The following is a 22,081-nucleotide window of genomic DNA, read 5'->3' as shown; positions in this document are numbered from 1 at the left end:
CTACGGACACTGTCCCCAAACAACTGTGGCATCTGACAGAGCCGACTCCTGCCCTGCTCCCAGTTCACCTTAGACCTGGGAAACGAGGTTTTGACTTCACTGCTCTGCATGGCCTGGTGCAGGGCTCCCGTGAGCAGATGGCCCATGGGCCACGAGCCAGGTATGTGGAAGAGCCTGCGCCTTCTGTCCTCCAGGCCGGCCCAGTCCAACAGCGTGGCTCAACTGAAACCACACCCAGAACTCGGAGAGGGGAAGACCTCGCAGTGGGGCGGGCCCAGGCCAAGCCCCTCCACTGCCATCACAGGTTTACAGCAGAGCAGACGGGCAGGCCGGATACAGGCAGCCCAGGCCACAGGTCAGGGGACCCACACCAGGCCACAGGAACAGGCTTGCTGAGGGTATCAGAAAACCCCAGGTCACAGTGGTTTGAAAAAGAAGTTTATTTCTCAGCCATGTAGGCAGGAGGAGGCAGTACAGGGCTCGGTCACCTGAGGTCTCAGGGAGGCAGGCTCCATCTGCTGCCCCGTCATCCTGGTTCACGCCTCCCTCCTCATGGTCACTTCTGTGTTCAAGGAAGTGCTTGGCCGGGCGCGGTGGCTCACGCCTGTAATCCCAGCACTTTGGGAGGCCGAGGCAGACGGATCATGAAGTCGAAAAATCAAGACCATCCTGGCTAACACGGTGAAACCCCGTCTCTACTAAAAATACAAAAAAATTAGCCGGGTGTGGTGGCGGGCGCCTGTAGTCCCAGCTACTCAGGAGGCTGAGGCAGGAGAATGGCGTGAACCGGGGAGGCGGAGCTTGCAGTGAGCCAAGATCACGCCATTGCACTCCAGTCTGGGCGACAGAGTGAGACTCCATCTAAAAAAAAAAAAAAAAAAAAAAGGAAGTGCTCAAGTTCAGGCCGGGGTAGGGTGTGTGCAGTGGCCTCCGTCAAGTGTGTGTCACCCCCAGGCAGCTCCCTGCTGCGCCTGGACCCAGCTGTGCCCTTGGCTCACTCCATCTTGCTGGGTTTCCCATCTCTGTCTTGCTGGCTGCTTTCAGAGACCAGGCCCAGAGTCCCCAGGACTCAGGTGACTTTGGCTACCCCGGAATCCTGGACTAAAGATCTGCAATAGAAATGTGTCCAGCAGGGAACGTAATGTGTCCAGCAGAGAACCATCCTGTTTGCTTTGCTTTTCTGAGTTCCTACAACCAACCGGCCAGGGCGCGCTGTGGGGCACAGGGATGCAGGCCCTGGAGTATGGCCACTTCTGCCTGGGGGCGTCTGGGGGGTTTCCTGAGTGAGGTGGGGTCTCACCAGCTCCAGGAGACACCACTGCCACGCACAAGGTAGGTGTGGGGGTGGAGGATCACCTCCGTGAGGACCCAGACCCCACCCACTGTGGCTGTGGTGGAAACTGCAGGTCTGTCTCAAGGCCCCAGGCCTGACACCTGCAAGAACAGAACCTGGGGGTGACGGAGAGGGGATTCCACCAGGCCAGCCCGGGGCTTGAACCCCAGCCAGGGCAGCTGCTGTCTGCTGCCCCACCAGGTAACGCACCGACCCAGCTGCTGTTCAGCTCCCCTCTGGGCCAGCACCATGCTCATGGCATAGGCCGGCTAGGCCCTCTGAGACCCCCACTCCCACACAGACTGGTCTGCATGGAGGCTGGTGCAGCCTGTGCCGTCCAGACCCTGCCCGGCTGCACTACTGGCCAGAGCCCCCTGCAGACAGGCGGCTCGAGGGGAGCTCCACCATGCGGGAGATGGCCCAGCACTGCAGTCACTTAGGCTGCTCACCCCTCCCCGAACTGAGATGTCCCTCCCTCCAGATGCCCCCCACCGCCGAACCCCAGCATGCTGGGCATGCTCTGGCCATCCCACACAGGGGGATCAGGGTGGGAGGGCCAGAGGCTGCCTGTAAGGGGCAAGGCCTCCTCCAGGAGGTAGGATGGGGTGGGGCAGGTGGGGTCCCCTCACCTGATGGGCCCTCGAGGCCAGGCTGTAGGCAGGCAGGAGGGGGCTGAAGCAGTGGGGTCAGGCCCGGGGAGCGGGGGCCCTGCCTTCCTTCCTCAACACACGGGGCTGCCCAGGCCCCGCTCCTGGGGCCGGGCCCACACCTCACAGACACTGGTGTCGGATGCTTCGGCTTGAAGGAGCTCCACATGGACCAGCCGCAGCTGCCCCTGGGTCCACCTGGTCCAGGCAATACCACAGAATCACCAAGGCTCATCTAGCCATGGTCCCAAACCCAAGGCCCTAAGAGGCACCCCAGGTGCCTCAGTCACAGTCCCAGGCAGCTCAGGTCCCAGGCGGCTCACGGTCACCATCTTTGACTTCATGGTAGCAGAAATGGAGTGCTTTGAGCTTGTGATGAGCACAGGCTCCCAACCCTGGGAGAGTCCAGACATGCCCACTGGAGAGGCCCCAGGCCCTGATGATACCCACTCCTCAGACAGCAAACCTGGAGCCAGGGAGGCCTCTATGAACTACATACTCTCCCAACAGACCAAGCTCACCCCACACCAGCACAAGGCCCTTTCAGACCCAGCCTGGCCACCCCCATGGACCTGGCCAGCACCTCCCCCAGCCCCACCCTCTCCAGACAGGCGCCAGGCTGTGGTGACCCGCCTCTCAGCAGCTCCTCCTCTGATGCCTCCCCGAGGTCCAGTCGTTACCCCCTCGTCCACCTGACTGGGCTGCACATGGCCTCAGTGCAGAGCCAGGTTTAGTAGTGGGTAAAAGGGCTCCCTTGCTGTGCTTTACCAGAGAATGCAACACCCCCAAAGCTCCTTCATGACCCACTGTGACCTGCAGCACCACCAAACCCATCCCCAACCCTGTGTCCCAGGCCACCAGCCTCTGAGGGCAGGCACTGCAGGAGCCACCGGGCCACAAAGGATGGAGGCAGGGAGGACATTCTGCCTTCATGAGGGCATGCTCTCAAAGACAGAGCCGCCCCAAACTGTCAGCAGGTGACCCTCCGCTCTGGGAAGGCGAGGGGAGGGCCGTGGCCAGAGCCCACGAGAAGCCCATGCCCAGCACTGCAGGGCTCTGGCCACTGCCTAATGCCCTCCACGAAGCCCTGCCTGCCCTTCCAGCAAACCAGGGCCCCTGAGGCTCCAGAAACCCCAGCTCCACTGCCCTCAGCCTCCTTGGCCTTAGCAGCCTGGCTCTGGGGCTGAGCTCCTGGAAGGGCAGGGTGGGGGTAGGCTCCTGAGTTTTATTTTCTCACATTTCTTCCAGACATGCTTCTGCTGATCCTCAAAATGGCAAAAGCCAGGATGCTCAATTCTCAAAGCTCAACAGCTGATGGCACATTTGATAACAAAAATCAGTAATATTTAGAAACAAATTTGATTAAATTCGTAAGTGCCTGAATAAATCATACTCGTAGATTTAATATAAAATGTGTGAAAGCTTATTCGCAGGCCAAATGACATTACTGCAGAGCATTAAAAACCAGCAGGGGGAGGGCTGTCGGCCCAGCTGGTGCTGCGTCACGCCCACCCGTGTCATGTGGGGTCACCAGGCTGCCCCTGCCCACCAGGTGTCAGTGGAGCCCTGGGCATGGGCTCTAGGTTTGGGGCCCTTTAGCACCTCTGACCACTGGACTCCAATGCCACCTCAGAGAATTCCGCCTGTGCCTGCCTGGACCACCGAGGCTGCCCCCTCCCCTAGCGCCGACTCTGGGGCCCCTTCAGCAGGGGGGCGGCCCCTCTGTTCCACTTAACCTTCCATGCCTGGGCACAGCAGGTGTGACAGTAATGCAGAGAATCTAACTCACTTTACATGTCATCAAACCCAAATCCAACGGGGGTACCCAAACCAGACTGATGGGCCTGCCAGCCTCCACCCACAGGAACACACTGGTGACTTACTGCAGCAGACTTGGGAGGTAGCTCCTCCTCCTAGCTGCCTTTGTCCCCAACTCCTTGGACATCCCTTAGCCCAGGGTGAAGGGTCAAGGGCACACCTGACACCCTCGGACAGGGCCAGAGGGAGTGGGTCTGGGCAGGAAGTCACCAAGAGCTGGCTTCCCACACAGGGAAGAGGGCAGTGATGGCAGAGCACATCCCCACTATCCATACATCCATTCACCCACCCACCCACTCCGGGTCACCAAGCTGCACCCTGTCCTTTGCTCTGACATCTAAAGTCTCCAAGTCATGCTGGTTCTCTCCTCCCAAAGATCGGCTTGGATCTGTTCCCTTCTCCCTTCCTTGCTGCCACGAAGCTGTTCAGACAAAGTCTGAAGCTCAGCGCACCGTCAATCCCTCCACAAATAACCACAGGGCAACGACTGCCTGACAGGCACAGCAGAGAACAAAACCCGCCCTCGGCCGGGGGCGGTAGCTCACGCCTGTAATCCCAGCACTTTGGGACGCCTAGGAGCGAGCACTTTGGGAGGCCAAGGCGAACCTAGGAGCGGATCACCAGGTCAGGAGTTCTCGACCAGTCTGGCCAACATAGTGAAACCCCGTCTCTACCATAAAAATACAAAAAAATTAGCCGGGTGTGGTAGTGTGCGCCTGTAATCCCGGCTACTCAGGAGGCTGAGGCAGGAGAATCGCTTGAACCCGGGAGGCGGAGGTTGCAGTGAGCCGAGATCGCGCCGCTGCACTCCAGCCTGGGCAACAATGCGAGACTCTGTCAAAAAAAAAAAAAAAAAAAAAAAATTCCGCCCTGTCAGTGTGGGGCGTTGACGCGGAGCCTCCTGCCTGCACCCCTATAGCGTCACCCCCTCCTCTGTCCCTGCCAGAGGCGCCACCTCTGGACTTTCCCAGGGTCGGACCCTGGTCGACAGTGCTCCCTGCCCGGACCCTGCACCGGCCGATGGATGAAGCCTCGGCGCTGCGCCGTTCACATGCTCCGTGCCGCTGCCGCGAGGCTCGCGCGGGCCTGCGAGCCGGTACCCGGGCCTCCCTTCCCTGCTTCCAGCGAACCTCGGCGCCTGCTGTTCCCCGCCGGGCGCGCCCTTCCATTCGGGTCTCAGCGGCAGTGTCACCTCCCCGGAGAGGCCCGCCGTTGCACCCCATCTCCCACTCTCAAGCTCGTCGCTCTTCCTGCCCGCACAGCCCGCCTGCCGCGCCCACCCGGTGGAGGTCCGCCTGCCGGGAGTCCGCGTCCACGGGAACACCCCAAACGCCACCAGTGGATTTTGACCGCACGAACGCACGCCCTGCCCCAGCCCGTCTCTCCGAGCTACTTCCGCCCTGCGGGCCCCCACGCCCCGCCACGCACGGCCGCAGAGCTTGCGAACCCCTCCTGTGCTACCACCCCGCCGGCCTCAGCACAGCCCGGCCCGGAGCCCCGCCTCCACCGCCAGCGACAGGGGCCGGAGTCCGCCCGGGCGGGCCCAGTGCGCCCGCGCAAGGAAAGGGGCGGGGCACGAGCGCGTTAACACCCTCCGCGCCGGAGGACGGGCCTCGGTCGTCGCGCTGCCCTCCCAGGCTCAACAGGCTACCCATGTGCCCGCTCCAGCAAGCGTGCAACCAGCCCGGTCAGTCCCAGGGACTTTACCGGCTAGGAGACACCTTGAACGTCCCCAGCGCGACTCCCACAAACTGCCTTGACTCTTTAACGCTTCCTCGCTGGCGCCCATTAGGCCAGGCGTTTACGCCATCGCTGCGCGCCGGGCGGCGGCGACTTCCCGCTCCTTGACTCTGACGTCAGATCGGCGCCGGCCTCGGCGGCTGAGGAAAGCAGGAGGAGGTGGTGGCGGCGGGAAGATGTAAGTTGGGGCGGAATCCGACCGCATCCGTGTTTCGGGGGCTGCCCGGCAGGCCCGGCAGGACGCATCGTGAAGCCGGTCCACTCCTCAGCCCCGCAGTGCGGCGGTGGCCTGGCAGCGCGGTGCGGGCTCCGAGAAGAAAGAGTGTGGCCCGGGGCGGGCGGAGTGGGAGGTGTCGAGGCCGTGGCCCGGAAGTGGTCGGGGCCGCTGCGGACGGAAGGGCGCCTGTGCTTCGTCCGCTCGGCGGTGGCCCAGCCAGGCCCGCGGGACTCAGACCAGCGGGGAGCGCGGCCTCCGCCCTTGGGGCCCTCCCGCCGGGCCGGAGACCCAAGCCCCCAACGCCAGGCCCTGCCCTGGAAGCGCTCGCGGCCCGGCGCCTGGACGGGGGAGTTGTGAGTGAACGCGGACGGGGAGCGGTGAGGTCGGCGTGTCGGGCCGGTGTCGGCGGGCGCGGAGTTTCTTTGTGGGATGCGGTGGAAGGTCGGCCGATCCCCCCTTCGGAGTCATTAATTCAAACGTGTACTCCGCGAACGTTTCCCGGACTCCCGTGTGCAATTATCGGCGCTAGGCCGTGGGGATACGGCCCACTATGGACCGAGCACGGTGGCCGAGCTCAGTTTGATGGGTTACCCCAGAGGGGCGGATACGGGAAGGTTAAGGTTGTTGGAGGAGAAACGTGGAGTAGGCTTTTTGTCTTGATTCCGCATGAACTGTGCCTGAAATGTACTTTTAAATGGGGAAGGTGCTCTGAAGATTTGTGCCGAAACGCCCTCTCCTCGAGATTTAACTAATTGTTCTCTCCTCTCTCTGGCTGTTGGACGCGCACCTTTCCGGAGGATGGGGGAGGTAACCGAGGTCCTGAGCCGGTACCTGAACTTGGGTGAACAGAGAACCTCAACTTTTGCTTTCTAGCACTCGACCGCACCCAGCAAGGCGTCCGCTTACTCAGTGGTTCTTAGTGTTTGGAGTGTTTAAGAATAACTGGTGGTGTTTGATTTCACAAAGTACATTCGGGCAGATCTTTAGTTCTTGGGGGGGTGGGGCTGGAATCTGCGGGTGTGACGTCCACTCTAGGTCTGTGCTGTCCAGCAAAGTAGCCATTGGCCACATGTGGCTGCTAAGCATGTGAAATACAGCTAATCAAGACTGAAATATTAAAACGCACACCAGTTTTAGAAGACTAGGAAAAAAGCAAACCTTTATTAGATTTTTATGTTGATTATATGTTGGAAAGATAATATTTTGGATGTGTCAAACGTTAAAAATTAATTTCACCCATTTTTGTGACGTGGCTGCTAAGGAATTCCAGGTGATGCTTGTGGCTCCTCACACGGTTTCTATTGGACAGTGCTGCTGCAGGTGATCCGAAGGCGGGTGGGTGCAGGAACCCAGCTGAGAGTTCAGAAATTACGTGTAACTTTGGAGACAAGTGTCTGGGGGGGAAGGAGCCTCCGGACGTGGAGATACAACTCTTGCTCCTAACATTTATCGAGTCTTTAATTAATGCCCTGGGTAACTGTAAGGTTGGAACTGTAATTGTCACCATATTGATGATGAGAAACTTGAGAAAGGATAAGTGACTTGTCTAAAATCACACAGTAAAACCTCAAATCAAACCCAGGCCCTCTGGCTCCAGACTCTGAATTATACTCTGAATGATGCTCACTGATTGTCCGAGGACACAGTGTCGAGGCACTATCTGCCGGGTGTCTGCAGAACCTTACTGTTCTAAAGCAAACCATTTTACCCCTGGACAAGAGCAGCAAAGGTGGCGTTCTGCCCTCCTTGGCTCTCATTTGACTGTTCAAAGCCAGGTGCTTTTCTTTCTTGGGTCAGAACATATTTTCAGCAGCATTTTGAAGCACCCCTGGCATGCACTGCACAGGGAAACCAGGACCACATTGGTGTGCTGTGTCCTCCTTACCAACTGGCTCTTGGAGAAGGTGAGACAGAAGTAGCTGAGACTCCATTCCTGAGAGCTTCACTTAACAACTCCTGCAGCTTGTGCAGAGCCTTACTAGAAATACTGAAGGCAGAAGTCCCTGGAAAATAGGGCCCATAACTAATTAGTAATTTGTTTTTGAGTAATTTGTTACCGTTATTTGAGCACATTCTGCAGTCCAGGCATTTTGCTAAACTCTTACATGGCAGGCAGTCTCACGCAATTTCAATGCCTCCTTTTTTTCTCCATCTTATTTTTGAAAAGTGTTAAAAAAAAAAACACAGGAAGGTCGAGTTATACAGTTAATACTCACATAAAGACCACTTAAGGGCCGGGTCTGGTGGCTCACACCTGTAATCCCAGCACTTTGGGAGGCCGAGGTTGGCGGATCATGAGGTCAGGAGTTGGAGACCAGCCTGGTCAATATGGTGAAACCCTCTCTCTACTGAAAATACAAAAATTAGCTAGGCCTGGTGGCGTGCACCTGTAGTCCCAGCTACTCGGGAGGCTTACGCAGAAGAAATGCTTGAACCCAGGAGGCGGAGGTTGCAGTGAGCCAAGATCGCACCACTGCACTCCAGCCTGGGTGACAGAGCAAGACTCCGTCTCAAAAAAAAAAAAAAAAAAAAATCAGAGGTTAATAGTCTATAAGTTACGTTTCTGCTATATTTGCTGTATGGTGTATCTAGCCACCCATCAATCTTATTTTTTCTTTAAAAGTGAATTGCAGACTTGCATGTGTCTTCCCCTGCACTCAATATGCATATTATTAAAGTACAGTGCAATAACTGCTTTTTAAAATGATTCTTCTACTGCTTTTTAGATGTTCATATGGTACATTTCATCAGCTTGCTTTTGGGTATTAAGTGTTTTGATGCTGGTACCAGTCGCTTTTGAAATGATTTTTGCTTCCAGTCACATCCAGTGTATCCTAAGGGGAAATTGCAATAAAACAGGAGATCTAATCCTATCTGGAGACCACCCTTGAGTTAGGTTTTTCTCTGTTCTGCATGTGAATGTGGTGCTGTGGCATTTTGAAAGGACTGCAGGGGCTCATCAAACTTGTGGGTGAAAACTGAATTGTTCAGCCTGTAAAATAACAGTGATGGTCTCCACCATCTCCATTTTTTAAGAAAAAGATACGCTGGGGCGACAGTTGTACCTGTGCCTCCTGTGCGGGGTAGAGACGCCTCCATGAGCACATGGGGACTGTCCCTATGTGTTCCTGACTGTGTGGACACTTATTGCTTACCATGCTCCCTTGCTGCCTTTTTGTGTGCTCAGCTTTTGACTGCAAAGTAGACTTGTTGCCTTGCCAATTCGTTCACTCTTTAAATCCTTTTATCTTGTTATTAGGCTGCTCTTTGGCGTAAATTGCAATCGATTAGGGATCGTTTCTCAGAATCAAGTTAGAAGTGAGAGTTCAGATAAGTGAGGCCGCCATTGCTGCTTTGAACACCTCAGAAGGGGAGAATGGATTTATCAGGAGTGAAAAAGAAGAGCTTGCTAGGAGTCAAAGAAAATAATAAAAAGTCCAGCACTAGGTAATCCTTCTGTAAGATTTTTCTAGTGCTACTTGGGGGTGCTTACTGCTAGGGACCCGCAGAAAGGGGAAAGTTGAGAATGTTCTGCATTCTACAGTGAGTGTTCTGAGCCACAGACCACTTTGCTCCGTGGTCACCTCGGGTCTCTGTGGCCCTGCTGATGCTGATCCCCCGTTTTGGGTTGTGCTGTTTGGGTTTGGTCAGAGGAGCACGCAATCTCATACTCTTCCTCACCATCCAGGGCTCCTTCACCTACCAAACGCAAAGACCGCTCAGATGAGAAGTCCAAGGATCGCTCAAAAGATAAAGGGGCCACCAAGGAGTCGAGTGAGAAGGATCGCGGCCGGGACAAAACCCGAAAGAGGCGCAGCGCTTCCAGTGGTAGCAGCAGTACCAGGTGGGGCGGGCTGGCCTGGAGCCTGGAGAGGACCTGTGCCACAGCTACACCCCCACTCCCCACAGATGGCTCAGTTTTCTTGATTATTTACAAAGAAAACACATCCTCTGATTGTTAGTAGAGACCCTAATTTATGGCAGACTGGCTAGGTGCACTGGTGGCTCATGCCTATAATCCCAGCACTTTGGGAGGCCGAGGCAGGAGGATTGCTTGGGGCCTGGAGTTCAAGACCAGCATGGGCAACAAAACAAGAGCTTGTCTCTACAAAAAAAAAAAAGAGTAATTTGTAAAATTAGCTGAGCGTGGTGGCATGCATCTGTACTCCCAGCTACTCGGGAGGCTGAGTCAGGAGGATGGCTTGATTCCAGGGGGTTGAAGCTGCAGTGTGCAGAGATCATGCCACTGCACTCCAGCTTGGGTGGCAGACCCTGTCTCAAAAGAAAAAGTCAACCTAGCCTGGGTCAGCATCAGCCAGCAGCTGCCTTCCCAGCCTGAGTTGGCAGTTGTGACTTTTGCCAGAGTCCTTTGCCTTCCAGCAGGAAAGGCTTCTGTATGGGTAGAAGGCAGCCCATCATCTCTGTCCTGTCCCACACACAATGTGACACCTAGGGCTCTGACTTGCTGGGGGATTGGGGGGTGATGTTTTCCCCACTGCGGAAAGCAGTGAGGCCTGGAGGCACCCGAACAGCAGGTTTCTCCTGGGGGGAGCACAACAGAATTGGAGGAGGCGTCTGTACTGTGAGACTTGGTGTGTGGTGGTTGTGACCCCTCATCTTGCCCTCAGGTCTCGGTCCAGCTCGACTTCCAGCTCAGGCTCCAGCACCAGCACTGGCTCAAGCAGTGGCTCCAGCTCTTCCTCAGCATCCAGCCGCTCAGGAAGCTCCAGCACCTCCCGCAGCTCCAGCTCTAGCAGCTCTTCTGGCTCTCCAAGTCCTTCTCGGCGCAGACACGACAACAGGAGGCGCTCCCGCTCCAAGTGAGTGCCCTGCGCCTGGGAGCTAAAGTTTACAAGCTCGGGGCTACAGATTTACCATCGAGGTTATAAAAGGGACCCAAAAGGAGTCTTTCTGTGTTAATAGGATTTCTGAGACAGGAATAATGTACGTAAACTAGCAGGAAAGTCTTCCTTATGAAAACTGTCACGCAAGCAGATAAGAGCTTACTCGAAAGGCGTCTAGTACATTTTGACTTGACAGAAATTGTTTCTGGTGTTTTGTTTTCTCAATCAGATCCAAACCACCTAAAAGAGATGAAAAGGAGAGGAAAAGGCGGAGCCCATCTCCTAAGCCCACCAAAGTGCACATTGGGAGACTCACCCGGAATGTGACAAAGGTGAGGATCATGGATCTCTCCTGTGGGCAGTGGGGTGTGGACAAGCAGGCCTGTGCCTGCAGATGAACTTAGAATGTAGCCTTTTGGAGGACTGGGGTGGTGGCATGTGGTTTGAGTAGAGCATTGATTCGTTCCTCTTGGTGGACCATTAATACATGTGTCTGGGAGATTTATCCCAGAACAACACTGGTACTCATCAGATGGAATGTTTTACCCTGCCGAGGTTTTAGTCATGATGTGCTGAGCTCTCTGCGTCTGACGTGACTGACTGGTAGCTGGGCGTTGGCGTGACCCTTCTTTCCCTTTAGGATCACATCATGGAGATATTTTCCACCTATGGGAAAATTAAAATGATTGACATGCCCGTGGAAAGGATGCATCCCCATCTGTCCAAAGGCTATGCGTACGTCGAGTTTGAGAATCCAGATGAAGCTGAGAAGGCGCTGAAGCACATGGATGGAGGTGGGTGACCCTGCCACATAACCCTGACCTCTCAGAGACCCGCCGCCGCTCGGGGCTTTCAAACTGATTTCCAACTGGGATGCACTTCTTTTTGTTTGTTTGAGACACAGTTTCACACTTGTTGCCCAGGCTGGGGTGCAGTTCCTGGACCAAACTGAGGTTTGGGCTGCTGTTTCTCATGGCCCAATAACAAGATGCACATTAACTGAGTAGGTGGAGTTTTTATTTCTGCAACCAGTTGCAGGGAAAAGGCCTGGAAATTATTGCCAGACCAACTTAAAATTACGAAGTTTTTCAGAGCTTATATATTTTTTAAGCTATATGTCTATACATATGTGTACATTTATCTAAAGACATACGTTATTGACTTTTAATCTATTAACTAAGGATTGAGTCTTGAAGACCTTCCTCTGGAGCCTCAGTAAATTGACTTAATTTAAATGGCTGTGAGTGCTGGGGTAATTACCCTTGCTTTGCCTTCTGCTAAATCACAGCAGTTTGGGGAGTTTTCTTCCCAATAAAACTGGCTTAATCCTAAATGGGTCCTGACGTATTCTTCGTTATTTTATGTTTTAAGGCCCAGGAAAGGCCTAAGCTAAACTTTTGGTGGGCTTTTCTTATATCCCAGCCTTTGTATAAGGGCCTTGGCTTTTAATATTTAACTACTCAGACAGTACTAAAACACTTGTTACAGAGGCCTGCGTTAGTGAGACCTGGCCTGCCACAATCCCCACTGTCAATTTGCTCATGGTTTTTATCATGCATGTATATTTATTTATTAATCACGAGAATCGTAGGGAGATGAAGCATTGTAATCTTTCTGGCTGCTTCCTGCTGAGAGAGGGTTGTCGTCATGGGGCACCAAACACAGCGCTGGGGTGGAAGAGGTGGATTTATTCCGGTAGCACTTTCTGTTCTGGGGGCCTAGAGGCAGCACCTGCTGAAACATAATAGTATGCAACAGCCACACATATAAGTAGGTTGCTGCTGTTTTCTTCCGAAGTTTAGTCTTCAGTTTACAGGGCTTGAGGAAAGCATAGCTTAGATTTCAGTGATTTCCAATTAGGAAAAAGGAAACAAAAAAGGAAAAAATTGAAAACAGTGTTTGGGTGTACTACAGTTTTTGAAACTCTTTTTTTTTTTTTTTTTGAGACAGTCTGGCTCTGTCGCCCAGGCTGGAGTGCAGTAGCACCATCTCGGCCCACTGCAAGCTCTGCCTACCGGGTTCACGCCATTCTCCTCCCTCAGCCTCCCGAGTAGCTGGGACTACAGGCGCCCACCACCATGCCTGGGTAATTTTTTGTATTTTTAGTAGAGACGGGGTTTCACCGTGTTAGCCAGGATGGTCTGGATCTCCTGACCTTGTGATCCGCCTGCCTCGGCCTCCCAAAGTGCTGGGATTACAGGCATGAGCCACCATGCCCGGCCAACAGTTTTTTTGGGGGGATTCCCATTTTTATTAAAAGACAAATAGGACTGGTATTTATTAAAAGACAAGTAGGACTGGTTTGCTTTATTATATTTGGCTTAATTATTTGTATACAGTGGAGCAAGAACCATAATTTTTTCTATAAGCCTTTTGTCTGAGGTAATACCTTTTTAAACCCAAGCCCAGCCATGGATATGTACAATTAAATACCTGTGAGTTGGGTGAAATCCTCTCCTCTTGAGGTTCCAAGGTAACTTGAGGTTTTTGTCCATTAGAAAGTGGCATGTTTTACTTCCCACAGATTAGAAACCCTGTACAGGGACTGTGTACACAAAATAGGAGGCCGGTTTTTTATTTGTGTTCTGTTACAAAAGAAAACGGATTTTTATTGCACGTACGCAAATAACTATATTGCTCTAAATTAAGAATACGTACAAATAGACTGGGCAAGATGGATCACCTGAGGTCAAGAGTTTGAGACCAGCGTGGCCAACATGGTGAAACCCCGTCTCTAATAAAAATACAAAAATTAGCCGGGCATGATGGCACACACCTGTGGTCCCAGCTACTTGGGAGGCTGAGGCAGGAGAATTGCTTGAACCTAGGAGGCAGGGATTGCAGCAAGCCAAGATTACGCCACTGCACTCCAGCCTGGGCAACAAAGTGAGACTAGGTCTCAAAAAAAAAAAAAAAAAAATGCACACACACACACGCACACAAATAGTTTCCAAATTCTGAAGAAATTAGGTGGAGAGAAACAAATATGCTCCAAGTTTTGTTCCTAGGAGTATGCTTAATTGTTGAAAGCTGTTAATAGCTTAAAACTTTTTTTTGACTTTGAAAAATAAAAGGATTAGGAATATTTTAAGCAAAAAGTTAAAAAGATTACTTCATTGTTCTATTAGTTCAGTTTATGCAGTTAATTTCTGCCCTGCTTGATATTAATGAACGCTTTCTCTTTTTTTTTTTTTTTTTTTTTATTTTTGAGATGGAGTCTCGCTCTGTCGTCCAGGCTGAAGTGCAGTGGCGCAATCTCAGCTCACTGCAAGCTCCACCTCCTGGGTTCACGCCATTCTCCTGCCTCAGCCTCTCGAGTAGCTGGGACTGCAGGCACCGGCCACCACACCCGGCTAATTTTTTGTATTTTTAGTAGAGATGGAGTTTCACCCTGTTAGCCAGGATGGTCTGGATCTCCTGACCTCGTGATCCGCCTGCCTCAGCCTCCCAAAGTGCTGGGATTACAGGCGTGAGCCACCACACCCGGCCTTATTTTAGCTCTTTAAGAGTCCTGAATGTTTTTTCTTTATTCTGATGTCACAATCTGCAAAGTTATTAGAAATTTGTATTTAAGAGCAACTGTTAGAACTCTATAGCTGATTATAAAACCACCTTCTAAAAAGGATTAAAACAAGACAGCAATTGTTTATGGATGACAAAAAGGTTTTAGGGCAGCCATAGTTAAAGACACAATTGACAAGGAAATTTGTTAGCTCTGTGGCACACAATAATTTAACATAACAATTATAATTATTACTGATCATGTACACTAGGATATATTGCAATTGTAGGAGTTTTACGTGATTTTGGGACACATATCAAAAACGTTTATACAAATACAGCCCAAACAAAGCCAAACCCCATTTTATATTTGGTGGTGCTTCCTGTATGATTTTTGGTACCAAATAAGCCAAATTTCACTTTTACATCAGTGTGCTGTTAATGTTAAAACCCAGTCCTTTTTTTTTTTTTTTTTTTTTTTTTGAGACTTTTTTCTGCTCTTGTTGCCCAGGCTGGAGTACAATAGTGCAATCTGGGCTCACTGCAACCTCCGCCTCCTGGGTTCAAGCAGTTCTCCTGCCTTAGCTTCCCAAGTAGCTGGGATTACAGGCACCCTCCACTATATCCAGCTAATTTTTGTATTTTTAGTAGAGACATGGTTTCACCATGTTGGCCAGGTTGGTCTTGAAGTCCAGACCTCAGGTGATCCACCCGCCTTGGCCTCCCAAAGTAGCTGGGATTACAGGTGTGAGCCACTGCGCCCGGCCTAAACGTAATTTTAATGCTTAATTTACAGAAAAACTAGATGATACCCCTTTAACTTTAGCTAGCATGTTTACATACAGAATTTTCTTTACAATCAACCTCCCACACCTTTTTTTGAGACAGAGTCTTGCTCTGTCGCCCACGCTGGAGTGCAGTGGCATGATTTTGGCTCACTGCAACTTCCACCTCCTGGGTTCAAGCAATTCTTCTGCTTCAGCCTCCCCAAGTAGCTGGGATTACAGGCTCCCGCCACCACACCTGGCTAATTTTTGTGTTTTTAGTAGAGATGGGGTTTCACCATGTTGGCCAGGCCTGTCTCAAACTGCTGACTTCAGGTGATCCTCTCGCCTCAACCTCCCAAAGTGCTGGGATTACAGGCGTGAGCCAATGCGCCCGGCATGGATTCCATTTCTTAGTGGGTGTGTGATTACCGAAAAGATGTTTTAGGAACACCTTTTTTTTTTGTAGCTCCAGTTTAAAGGAACACTATTCTTGGGGGAAAAAAATTAGCAAATATGCGTAGATTAACATTTTAGAGAGTTTCCAATCTGTTAAAAGCTTAAGGATCAAATTCAGTTTTCTTACATAGAATACATTTGGCTTTTTATATGGGAATATTTCCTTTAATCATTTCTGAGAACCAGAAGTTTCCCAGTATTTCAGCATTTTTAGTTTATTTTGCTGAGTGACTGGATTTACTGAATCTATACAGTTTATTTCTTAAACACTTGTATCTCATAACCACTCATGACGTTTATAGCTATTTGTATCTGGCAGAATGGTTTTAAAAGCACATGGACCCTTGTGAATAGTTTTGGGTGGCATTTTGTCCTCAGTGCAGCATTTTGAGGAATGTGGAGTCATCTCTGCTCCAGTCCCTGCTGCTGTGACTGAGGCTGCTGGCACTTAGAACACAGCCCACAGTGCTGTCTGGGCTGCCAGGCCTGGTGGGGAGTGGAGTGTGCGTGCCCCAGAACTTTCCGTCTTCTGAGGCCCTGTTACAAACTGTATAAGTAGCTTAACTGGTTTTTTTCAGTAATTGCCCTTCAGGCATTAGGAAAGTTTCCTTGATATTTGGCTAACTTTTCTTTCAAGTTACTTAAGTCCTGAGATGGGTTAGGAGCTCTGTGCGCTCACATCAGCTGTTGGCCTTGTAAGTCACACCTTTGCTTTGGAGTCTGCTGATTATCTGCTGTTTGACAGTCTGAGTGCTTGCTGAGCTAAAAACCCAGGAGACCTGGGTACCTTCTGGGTGGGCGTGATTATAGACATTCCAACTTTTCGTAAGATTCTGGTAGGATTTTTTTTGTTTGTCTCCCCTACTGTCTTTGAATGGAGTGAGTCCATCCTGTCTCCAGAGGAGATGAGAAGGGGTTGGCCTTTACTGGCAGCTACACAGAAGATGGATTTTTCTTCATTACTATAGAGTCAGTGCTGTGAAATCCCTAATTTGGGCTAACTTAGGCTGAGTTTACTGAAGTTAAACCTCTTAAGTATGTTCTGAATACATAGCCACATGCCGGAGTTAGTCCCCATGTGCCTTAAAGGTAGGAGTTGAGAAAACAAAAGAGCCCTTTACCCCTTAGGGCACAGAAGGGGCTGCCCTTGGGCTCCCGGTATCCCCAGCTACCAGACAATTCTTGAGGTCGGGGTGCATGCTCCCCTGGGGTTCCTGGGTTTGCACCTCTATTTCCTTTCCTCTCTCCCTGGAGCCCACATCCCACACTGCCTCTCCTCGCTTCATGCACATGGCGTGTGTTTCAGTGCCATCCACATGCAGAACCACCTCTCTGAGACTGCTTGTTTCCAAACACAAAGTCTTTGGCATCTCCTAAAATTTCCTTCATGCAGCTTCCCACCGGAGCCCCACCTCTCCGTCAGTGGAAGCTCATACCTCACCACCCCCATCCCATCCATCACCAAGCTCTGGCAATTTTACTTCCCAGCTGTCCCCTGAATCCTTCCGTTTCCCTGCCAAATCATTTGATGTTGATTCAGGCCCCTCTCAGTGCTGCAGAGCCCTCCTAAGAGAACTTCGCCCACTTCTTTTAGCCCCTGACCCAGCTTCCCTTGGTTGGAGGAGAAGGAAGCGCAAACGCGGATTTGCGGATACTACCTGCATGGTCCTGCGAGGAGGCCCCACCCTGGCCCTGGGGCCTTTTGTTTGCTTGTCACTCACTCTCGATGCTACCTTCTCTCACCAGTGCTTTGGGTCCTTCCCAGCACAGGGCCCAGCATAGCCGTTCTCTTCCACCTAGCAAATTCCAGCACATTCTTTTCTTTTCTTTTCTTTTCTTTTTTTTTTTTTCTTGAGACGGAGTCTCAGTTGTTGCCCAGGCTAGAGTGCCGTGGCATGACGTCAGCTCACTGCAACCTCCTCCTGGGTTCAAGAGATTGTTTTGCCTCAGCCTCCCGAGTAGCTGCGATTACAAGCACACACCACCATGCCCGGCTAATTTTTGTATTTTTAGTAGAGATGGGGTTTCACCATGTTAGCCAGGCTGGTCTCGAACTCCTGACATTGTGATCCGCCTGCCTGGCTTCCCAGAGCACTGGGATTACAGGCGTGAGCCTCCGCATCTGGCCTCCAGCACATTCTTTAGCTCTTGACTTGGATGACTCTTGACCTGGGAGGCTGCCTCGACACGTGGAGATTGGTGTCTCCTGTTAGTTTCTATGCCTCTTTTCCTCATGAAACATTAGTCATGATGTTATTTCTGTGATTATCTTTTTTTTTTTTTGAGACAGAGTTTCGCTTTTGTTATTCAGGCTGGAGTGTAGTGGCACGATCTCCGCTCACTGCAGCCTCTGCCTTCCGGGTTCATGCCATTCTCCTGCCTCAGCCTCCCGAGTAGCTGGGACTATAGGCGCCCGCCACCTCGCACAGCTGATTTATTGTCTTTTTAGTAGAGACAGTTTCACCATGTTAGCCAGGATGGTCTCAATCTCCTGACCTCCTGATCCACCCGCCTCAGCTTCCCAAAGTGCTGGGATTACAGGAGTGAGCCACCATGCCCGGCCCTGTTTCTGTGATTATCTTACATTGTCATTGTCCCCCCAGGCCTGTCTCTTTCACTGTGGCATGCATTGTCTAGGGTAGATGCTTGTTAGATATTTTATGACTTGCTGTCTTTTTCAACAGGACAAATTGATGGCCAGGAGATCACTGCCACCGCCGTGCTGGCCCCCTGGCCTAGGCCACCCCCCAGGAGATTCAGCCCTCCCAGGAGAATGTTGCCACCACCGCCTATGTGGCGCAGGTCTCCCCCACGGATGAGGAGAAGGTAAACAATTTGTAGTTTCAGTGGACTGATCAGGCCACAAACCTCACGTGACCGCAGTGACTTTCAGACCCTTTATTCAGCCCTGCCTGCCTTCCACTGCTGTGCGGGCTGGCAGAGAGCAGGAGCCCTTCAGAGCTCATGGAGAGAGCAGGAGGGCCACAGCTGCAGTAAGCCACAGGCAGGAGACGCCCTAGAGTTGCACCAACACAGCTTTCTGAGTCTGGGCAGTGGCGTGGTGTGGCCTTCCTAGGAGACCACTAGACCTGTGAGCCCAGGTGCAGGCCCACTTTTTTCTGAGCTAACAAGAAGAGCTAGGAGAGGGAGAAGTTGGGGGTCGGAAGAGTTGTGGGGCGGGGGTGGTAATCCCTCGGCAGAGGCCACAGTTTGGCCTTCCCTTGCCGGTGGTGAGCTGTGCTTTCAGCCTTTGGGGAAGAGGAGGAAAGCCTGGGCTTCTGCCTTGGGTCTCACAAGCACCCGTTCCCAAGAGCTCACGGCAGGCCCATCAGGTGGGACCTGTCCCAACTTCTAGTATTAAAAAGTAAAACTTCTGCCGGGCATGGTGGCTCAGGCCTGTAATCACTTTGGGAGGCTGAGGCGGGCAGATCACGAGGTTAGGAGATCGAGACCACCCTGGCTAATACAGTGAAACCTTGTCTCTACTAAAAATACAAAAAAATTAGCCGGGCGTGGTGGCGGGTGCCTGTAGTCCCAGCTACTCGGGAGGCTGAGGCAGGAGAATGGCGTGAACCCGGGAGGCGGAGCTTGCAGTGAGCCAAGATCATGCCACTGCACTCCAGCCTGGGCAACAGAGTGAGACTCCATCTCAAAAAAAAAAAAAAAAGTAAAACTTTGCCACGCGTGGTAGCAATCGCCTGTAATCCCAGCACTTTGGGAGGCTGAGGTGGGTGGATCACAAGGTCAGGAGGTCGAGACCATCCTGGCCAACATGGTGAAACCCCATCTGTACAAAAAATATAAAAATTAGGCCTAGCATGGTGGCTCACGCCTGTAATCCCAGCACTTTGGGAGGCCGAGGTGGGCGGAATACGAGGTCAGGAGATCAAGACCATCCTGGCTAACACGGTGAAACCCCGTCACTACTAAAAAAAGAAAAAAAAAATTAGCTGTGCGTGGTGGCGTGCGCCTGTAGTCCCAGTTACTCGGGAGGCTGAGGCAGGAGAATGGCATGAACCTGGGAGGCCGAGATTGCGCCTCTGCACTCAGCCTGGGCAACAGAGTGAGACCCCATCTCAAAATAAATATATACACACACAAAAATTAGCTGGGCGTGGTGGCGCGCGCCTGTAGTCCCAGTTGCATGGGAGGCTGAGGCAGGAGAATCGCTTGAACCCTGGAGGCAGAGGTTGCAGTGAGCTGAGATCGTGCCACTGCACTCTGGCCTGGAGACAGAGTGACATTCCATCTCAAAAAAGTAAAACTATGGGGAATTGCCCAGAAAGAAGCTAGCTTGCCCCTACAGCCTGAGCTACTCTGATGTGGTTTCTCCTCTTCCCACAGGTCCCGCTCCCCGAGGCGCAGGTCCCCCGTGCGCCGGAGATCACGGTCCCCGGGCCGCCGCCGCCACAGGAGCCGCTCCAGCTCCAACTCCTCCCGATAAACAGGCCACTGAAGCTCTCGCCCCTGTAACTTATACCCCACCCAGCTCAGTTTTGTCACTTTTCTAGCCAAAGGAAGACCAGTAGGAAAGCAAACCCTTGACTCTGGCAGGATTTGCAGGCAGCAGGCAGCACCCCTCTGCCAGCCGGGCTCCGGCTGCAGAAGTGCTGTTGGTTTGGATGCCGTGTGCCTGTCAAGATTCCCTCCGGTTTTCTGGCTAGAAAGCTCACCCGTTTCCTGTTTCTAAGAATCAGTTCAGTGGCAGAGCCACCAGGGACAAGTGAGGCTCTTGGGGGTGGTTTGACCCTGCTTACCTGGGAGCACACTTTTCCCTTCCCCGATGACCTGGGATGGTGGCCAGGCCGTGCCCTTGCTGTTGCTGGGCAGTGTCCTTTTGGAAAGGGAGCTGCCCCAGGCTTTAGTGCAGCTGCCAACCCTGTTAGGCCTGGCCTCTCGAGGCCTCTTCTGACTTCAAGGGTCACACCCCCCCAAAGATCCTCTCACCCATGGTAGTTGCTGCTCATGGTTCTGTCTGTCCATGCACCGATGCACACACCGCACCCCACCACTGTACTCTGAAATTGGCGAGTGAGTTGAGAGCCAGCTCTGCGGGGTCATCACGCAGCCATGGTTGTGCCTGCCCTTCATGGTGGTCTTTCAGGTTATCTTGGCAACATGTACATTGCTTTTATTTTTTTTCTTTTTTGCTTTTATTGTACAGTCAGTACTATGAAATTTCTCTTTTGAGTTTTATACCTTTGTAGCATTTTAGATGACATTGTGTTTGTACTTTGTTGTGTAGAGTGGAAGAATTGTGTTGAATAAACCCAAGATCGGAATGCAAATCTAGTTCTGGGTTCACTGCCTTCTCACTTGTCCCCTCGCCCCTAGTAACTTTCTGTTCCTCACCATCCACAGTGGCACCTCCGATGCTTTCAGCCAGGAGAACCTAGGGTTTGTGTGCTGTGGGGACCAGGTTGCTCCTAGGGTGGACAAATAGAAGGAGATGGTTTTATCGCCACCTCGGAATGTGTGTGTGTTTTCAGACAGACTCTCGCTCTGTCACCCAGGCTGGAGTATGTACCATGGTGTGATCATAGCTCATTACAGCCTCCAACTCCTGCTTCAGTGTCCAGAGTAGCAGGGGCTAATTTTTTTTTAATTTTTTAATTTTTTTTTTGAGACAGTCTCTGTTGCCTGGGTTGGAGTGCAGTGGCGCAATATTGGCTCACTGCAACCTCTGCCTCCTGGGTTCAAGTGATTTTCCTGCCTCAGCCTCCTGAGTAGCTGGAATTACAGGCACCTGCCACCATGCCCAGCTAATTTTTTGTATTTCTAGTAGAGACGGGGTTTCACCATATTGGCCCGGCTGGTCTCAAACTCCTGACCTCATGATTTGCCCACCTCGGCCCCCAAAGTGCTGGGATTACAGGCATGAGCCACCGCGCCCAGCAGCAGGAGCTAATTTTTAAAAATTTTTTATAGCAACAAGGTGTTGCTATGTTACCCAGCTGGTCCTGAGTCACTGGGGTTACAGGTGTGTGTCACCATGCCAGGCTTGCTTCCTCCTCCGTTAAGTGGCCATTTTTCCACCTCAAAAATCGGTTTGGGACACAAGGAAGAATTGGAAATGCTTCAGATGAGAACAAAAGTTGAGACCACCTAACAGCTGGGACCTTACTGCCCAGTGCGCCCAGTGGTCGGACCAAAACCCCACACCAGACAGTACAAAGGCCCACTCCCGAGCTGCCGCTTACGGCCCAGCGGGAACAGACTGTATTCTTATCCTTCGGCATTTCTCTGCAAATAAAAAGGTGCCACTGCGGTCCGGCCTTTGTGCATTTGCCCTTGTGCTGAGCAAGGCGGGTGGCCTGTTCTTACCGCTGGGTTCTGTTGCCCCCACCCCCATTTCGGTGACTAAACCTGCAGCTCTGATCCTGTTCCCAAAGGGGCAGGAGGCCGGGCTCACCCCAGGCAGCCACTGGCCTCCCTGACGGCCCCCTCGGGTGGGGCTCAGTGCTTTGATCGCCTTTCCAGCTCCGATACTGCAGTAGCTGGGCCCGGCCTGGAGCTCGCGGTCACGAACACTGGCAGCCTCTTGCCCACAGTGTCCCGCGCTGTAGAAGAGCCTGCCCTGGCGCTGAGCTGGTCGTGGCTGCTTCAGCAGTGGGCCTGCGCCTCCCTGGAGGCCAGCCCTGGCCCAGATCCAGGTGCCTGCCCCGGAAGCGCGCGGCTGCCCGGGATGAAGCCGGAGGGCGGCGAGCGGCTGTTTCGGCCGGTAGGTGGAGGCGTTGACCAGCCTCTGGGAACGGGGC

At 52.4% G+C, this 22,081-nt stretch overlaps 1 protein-coding gene, 2 long non-coding RNA genes and 1 other non-coding gene across 15 annotated transcripts; 1 reads left to right on the top strand and 3 right to left on the bottom strand.

Annotated features, from left to right (window-relative positions):
- Positions 1-421: 421 nt before the first annotated feature.
- Positions 422-5,164, bottom strand: LOC129527506 (uncharacterized). 2 transcript variants are annotated; one of them, XR_008672490.2, is made up of 3 exons: positions 5,079-5,164; positions 1,963-2,178; positions 422-861 (listed from the first exon to the last, which is right to left on the bottom strand). It is a non-coding gene; the product is annotated as an uncharacterized lncRNA (long non-coding RNA). The 2 variants fall into 2 exon arrangements; XR_008672491.2 differs by lacking the exon at positions 5,079-5,164 and adding an exon at positions 4,929-5,065.
- MIR940 (microRNA mir-940) lies at positions 2,008-2,117 on the bottom strand. The gene has a single exon (NR_106426.1). It is a non-coding gene; the product is annotated as a microRNA mir-940 (primary transcript).
- A 145-nt stretch (positions 5,165-5,309) lies between the features above and the next one.
- Positions 5,310-20,611, top strand: RNPS1 (RNA binding protein with serine rich domain 1). 10 transcript variants are annotated; one of them, XM_063699446.1, is made up of 8 exons: positions 5,596-5,716; positions 9,015-9,202; positions 9,444-9,599; positions 10,384-10,575; positions 10,829-10,931; positions 11,240-11,393; positions 18,008-18,149; positions 19,668-20,611. In XM_063699446.1, the coding sequence occupies exons 2-8, from the start codon at positions 9,132-9,134 to the stop codon at positions 19,765-19,767; spliced, it is 918 nt and encodes a 305-aa protein (XP_063555516.1). In that variant the 5' UTR covers positions 5,596-5,716; positions 9,015-9,131; the 3' UTR covers positions 19,768-20,611. The 10 variants fall into 10 exon arrangements, with proteins under 10 accessions (XP_018867582.1, XP_063555520.1, XP_063555516.1 ...); XM_019012034.4 differs by lacking the exon at positions 5,596-5,716 and adding an exon at positions 5,758-6,108; XM_055364999.2 differs by lacking the exon at positions 5,596-5,716 and adding an exon at positions 5,896-6,132.
- LOC129527507 (uncharacterized) lies at positions 12,160-22,068 on the bottom strand. Of its 2 annotated transcripts, none has more exons than XR_008672493.2 (3): positions 21,736-22,068; positions 13,033-13,184; positions 12,160-12,330 (listed from the first exon to the last, which is right to left on the bottom strand). It is a non-coding gene; the product is annotated as an uncharacterized lncRNA (long non-coding RNA). The 2 variants fall into 2 exon arrangements; XR_008672492.2 differs by having other exon boundaries at positions 12,160-12,333; positions 21,736-22,027.
- Between the last annotated feature and the right edge of the window lie 13 nt (positions 22,069-22,081).

This window comes from Gorilla gorilla, chromosome 18 (genome assembly GCF_029281585.2).
Source record: "Gorilla gorilla gorilla isolate KB3781 chromosome 18, NHGRI_mGorGor1-v2.1_pri, whole genome shotgun sequence".
Taxonomy (NCBI): domain Eukaryota; kingdom Metazoa; phylum Chordata; class Mammalia; order Primates; family Hominidae; genus Gorilla; species Gorilla gorilla.
The sequence above is the reverse complement of the archived record's forward strand: the minus strand, read 5'-3'. Positions and strand labels throughout refer to the sequence as shown.

What these genes read in the sequence shown, in the direction of transcription:
- RNPS1 (XM_063699446.1), top strand. Translation starts at nt 9,132, where the DNA reads ATGGATTTATCAGGAGTGAAAAAGAAGAGCTTGCTAGGAGTCAAAGAA. An exon ending in AGTGGTAGCAGCAGTACCAG is followed by an intron (nt 9,600 to 10,383) that starts GTGGGGCGGGCT and finishes TCTTGCCCTCAG; the next exon opens with GTCTCGGTCCAGCTCGACTT. An exon ending in AGGAGGCGCTCCCGCTCCAA is followed by an intron (nt 10,576 to 10,828) that starts GTGAGTGCCCTG and finishes TTTCTCAATCAG; the next exon opens with ATCCAAACCACCTAAAAGAG.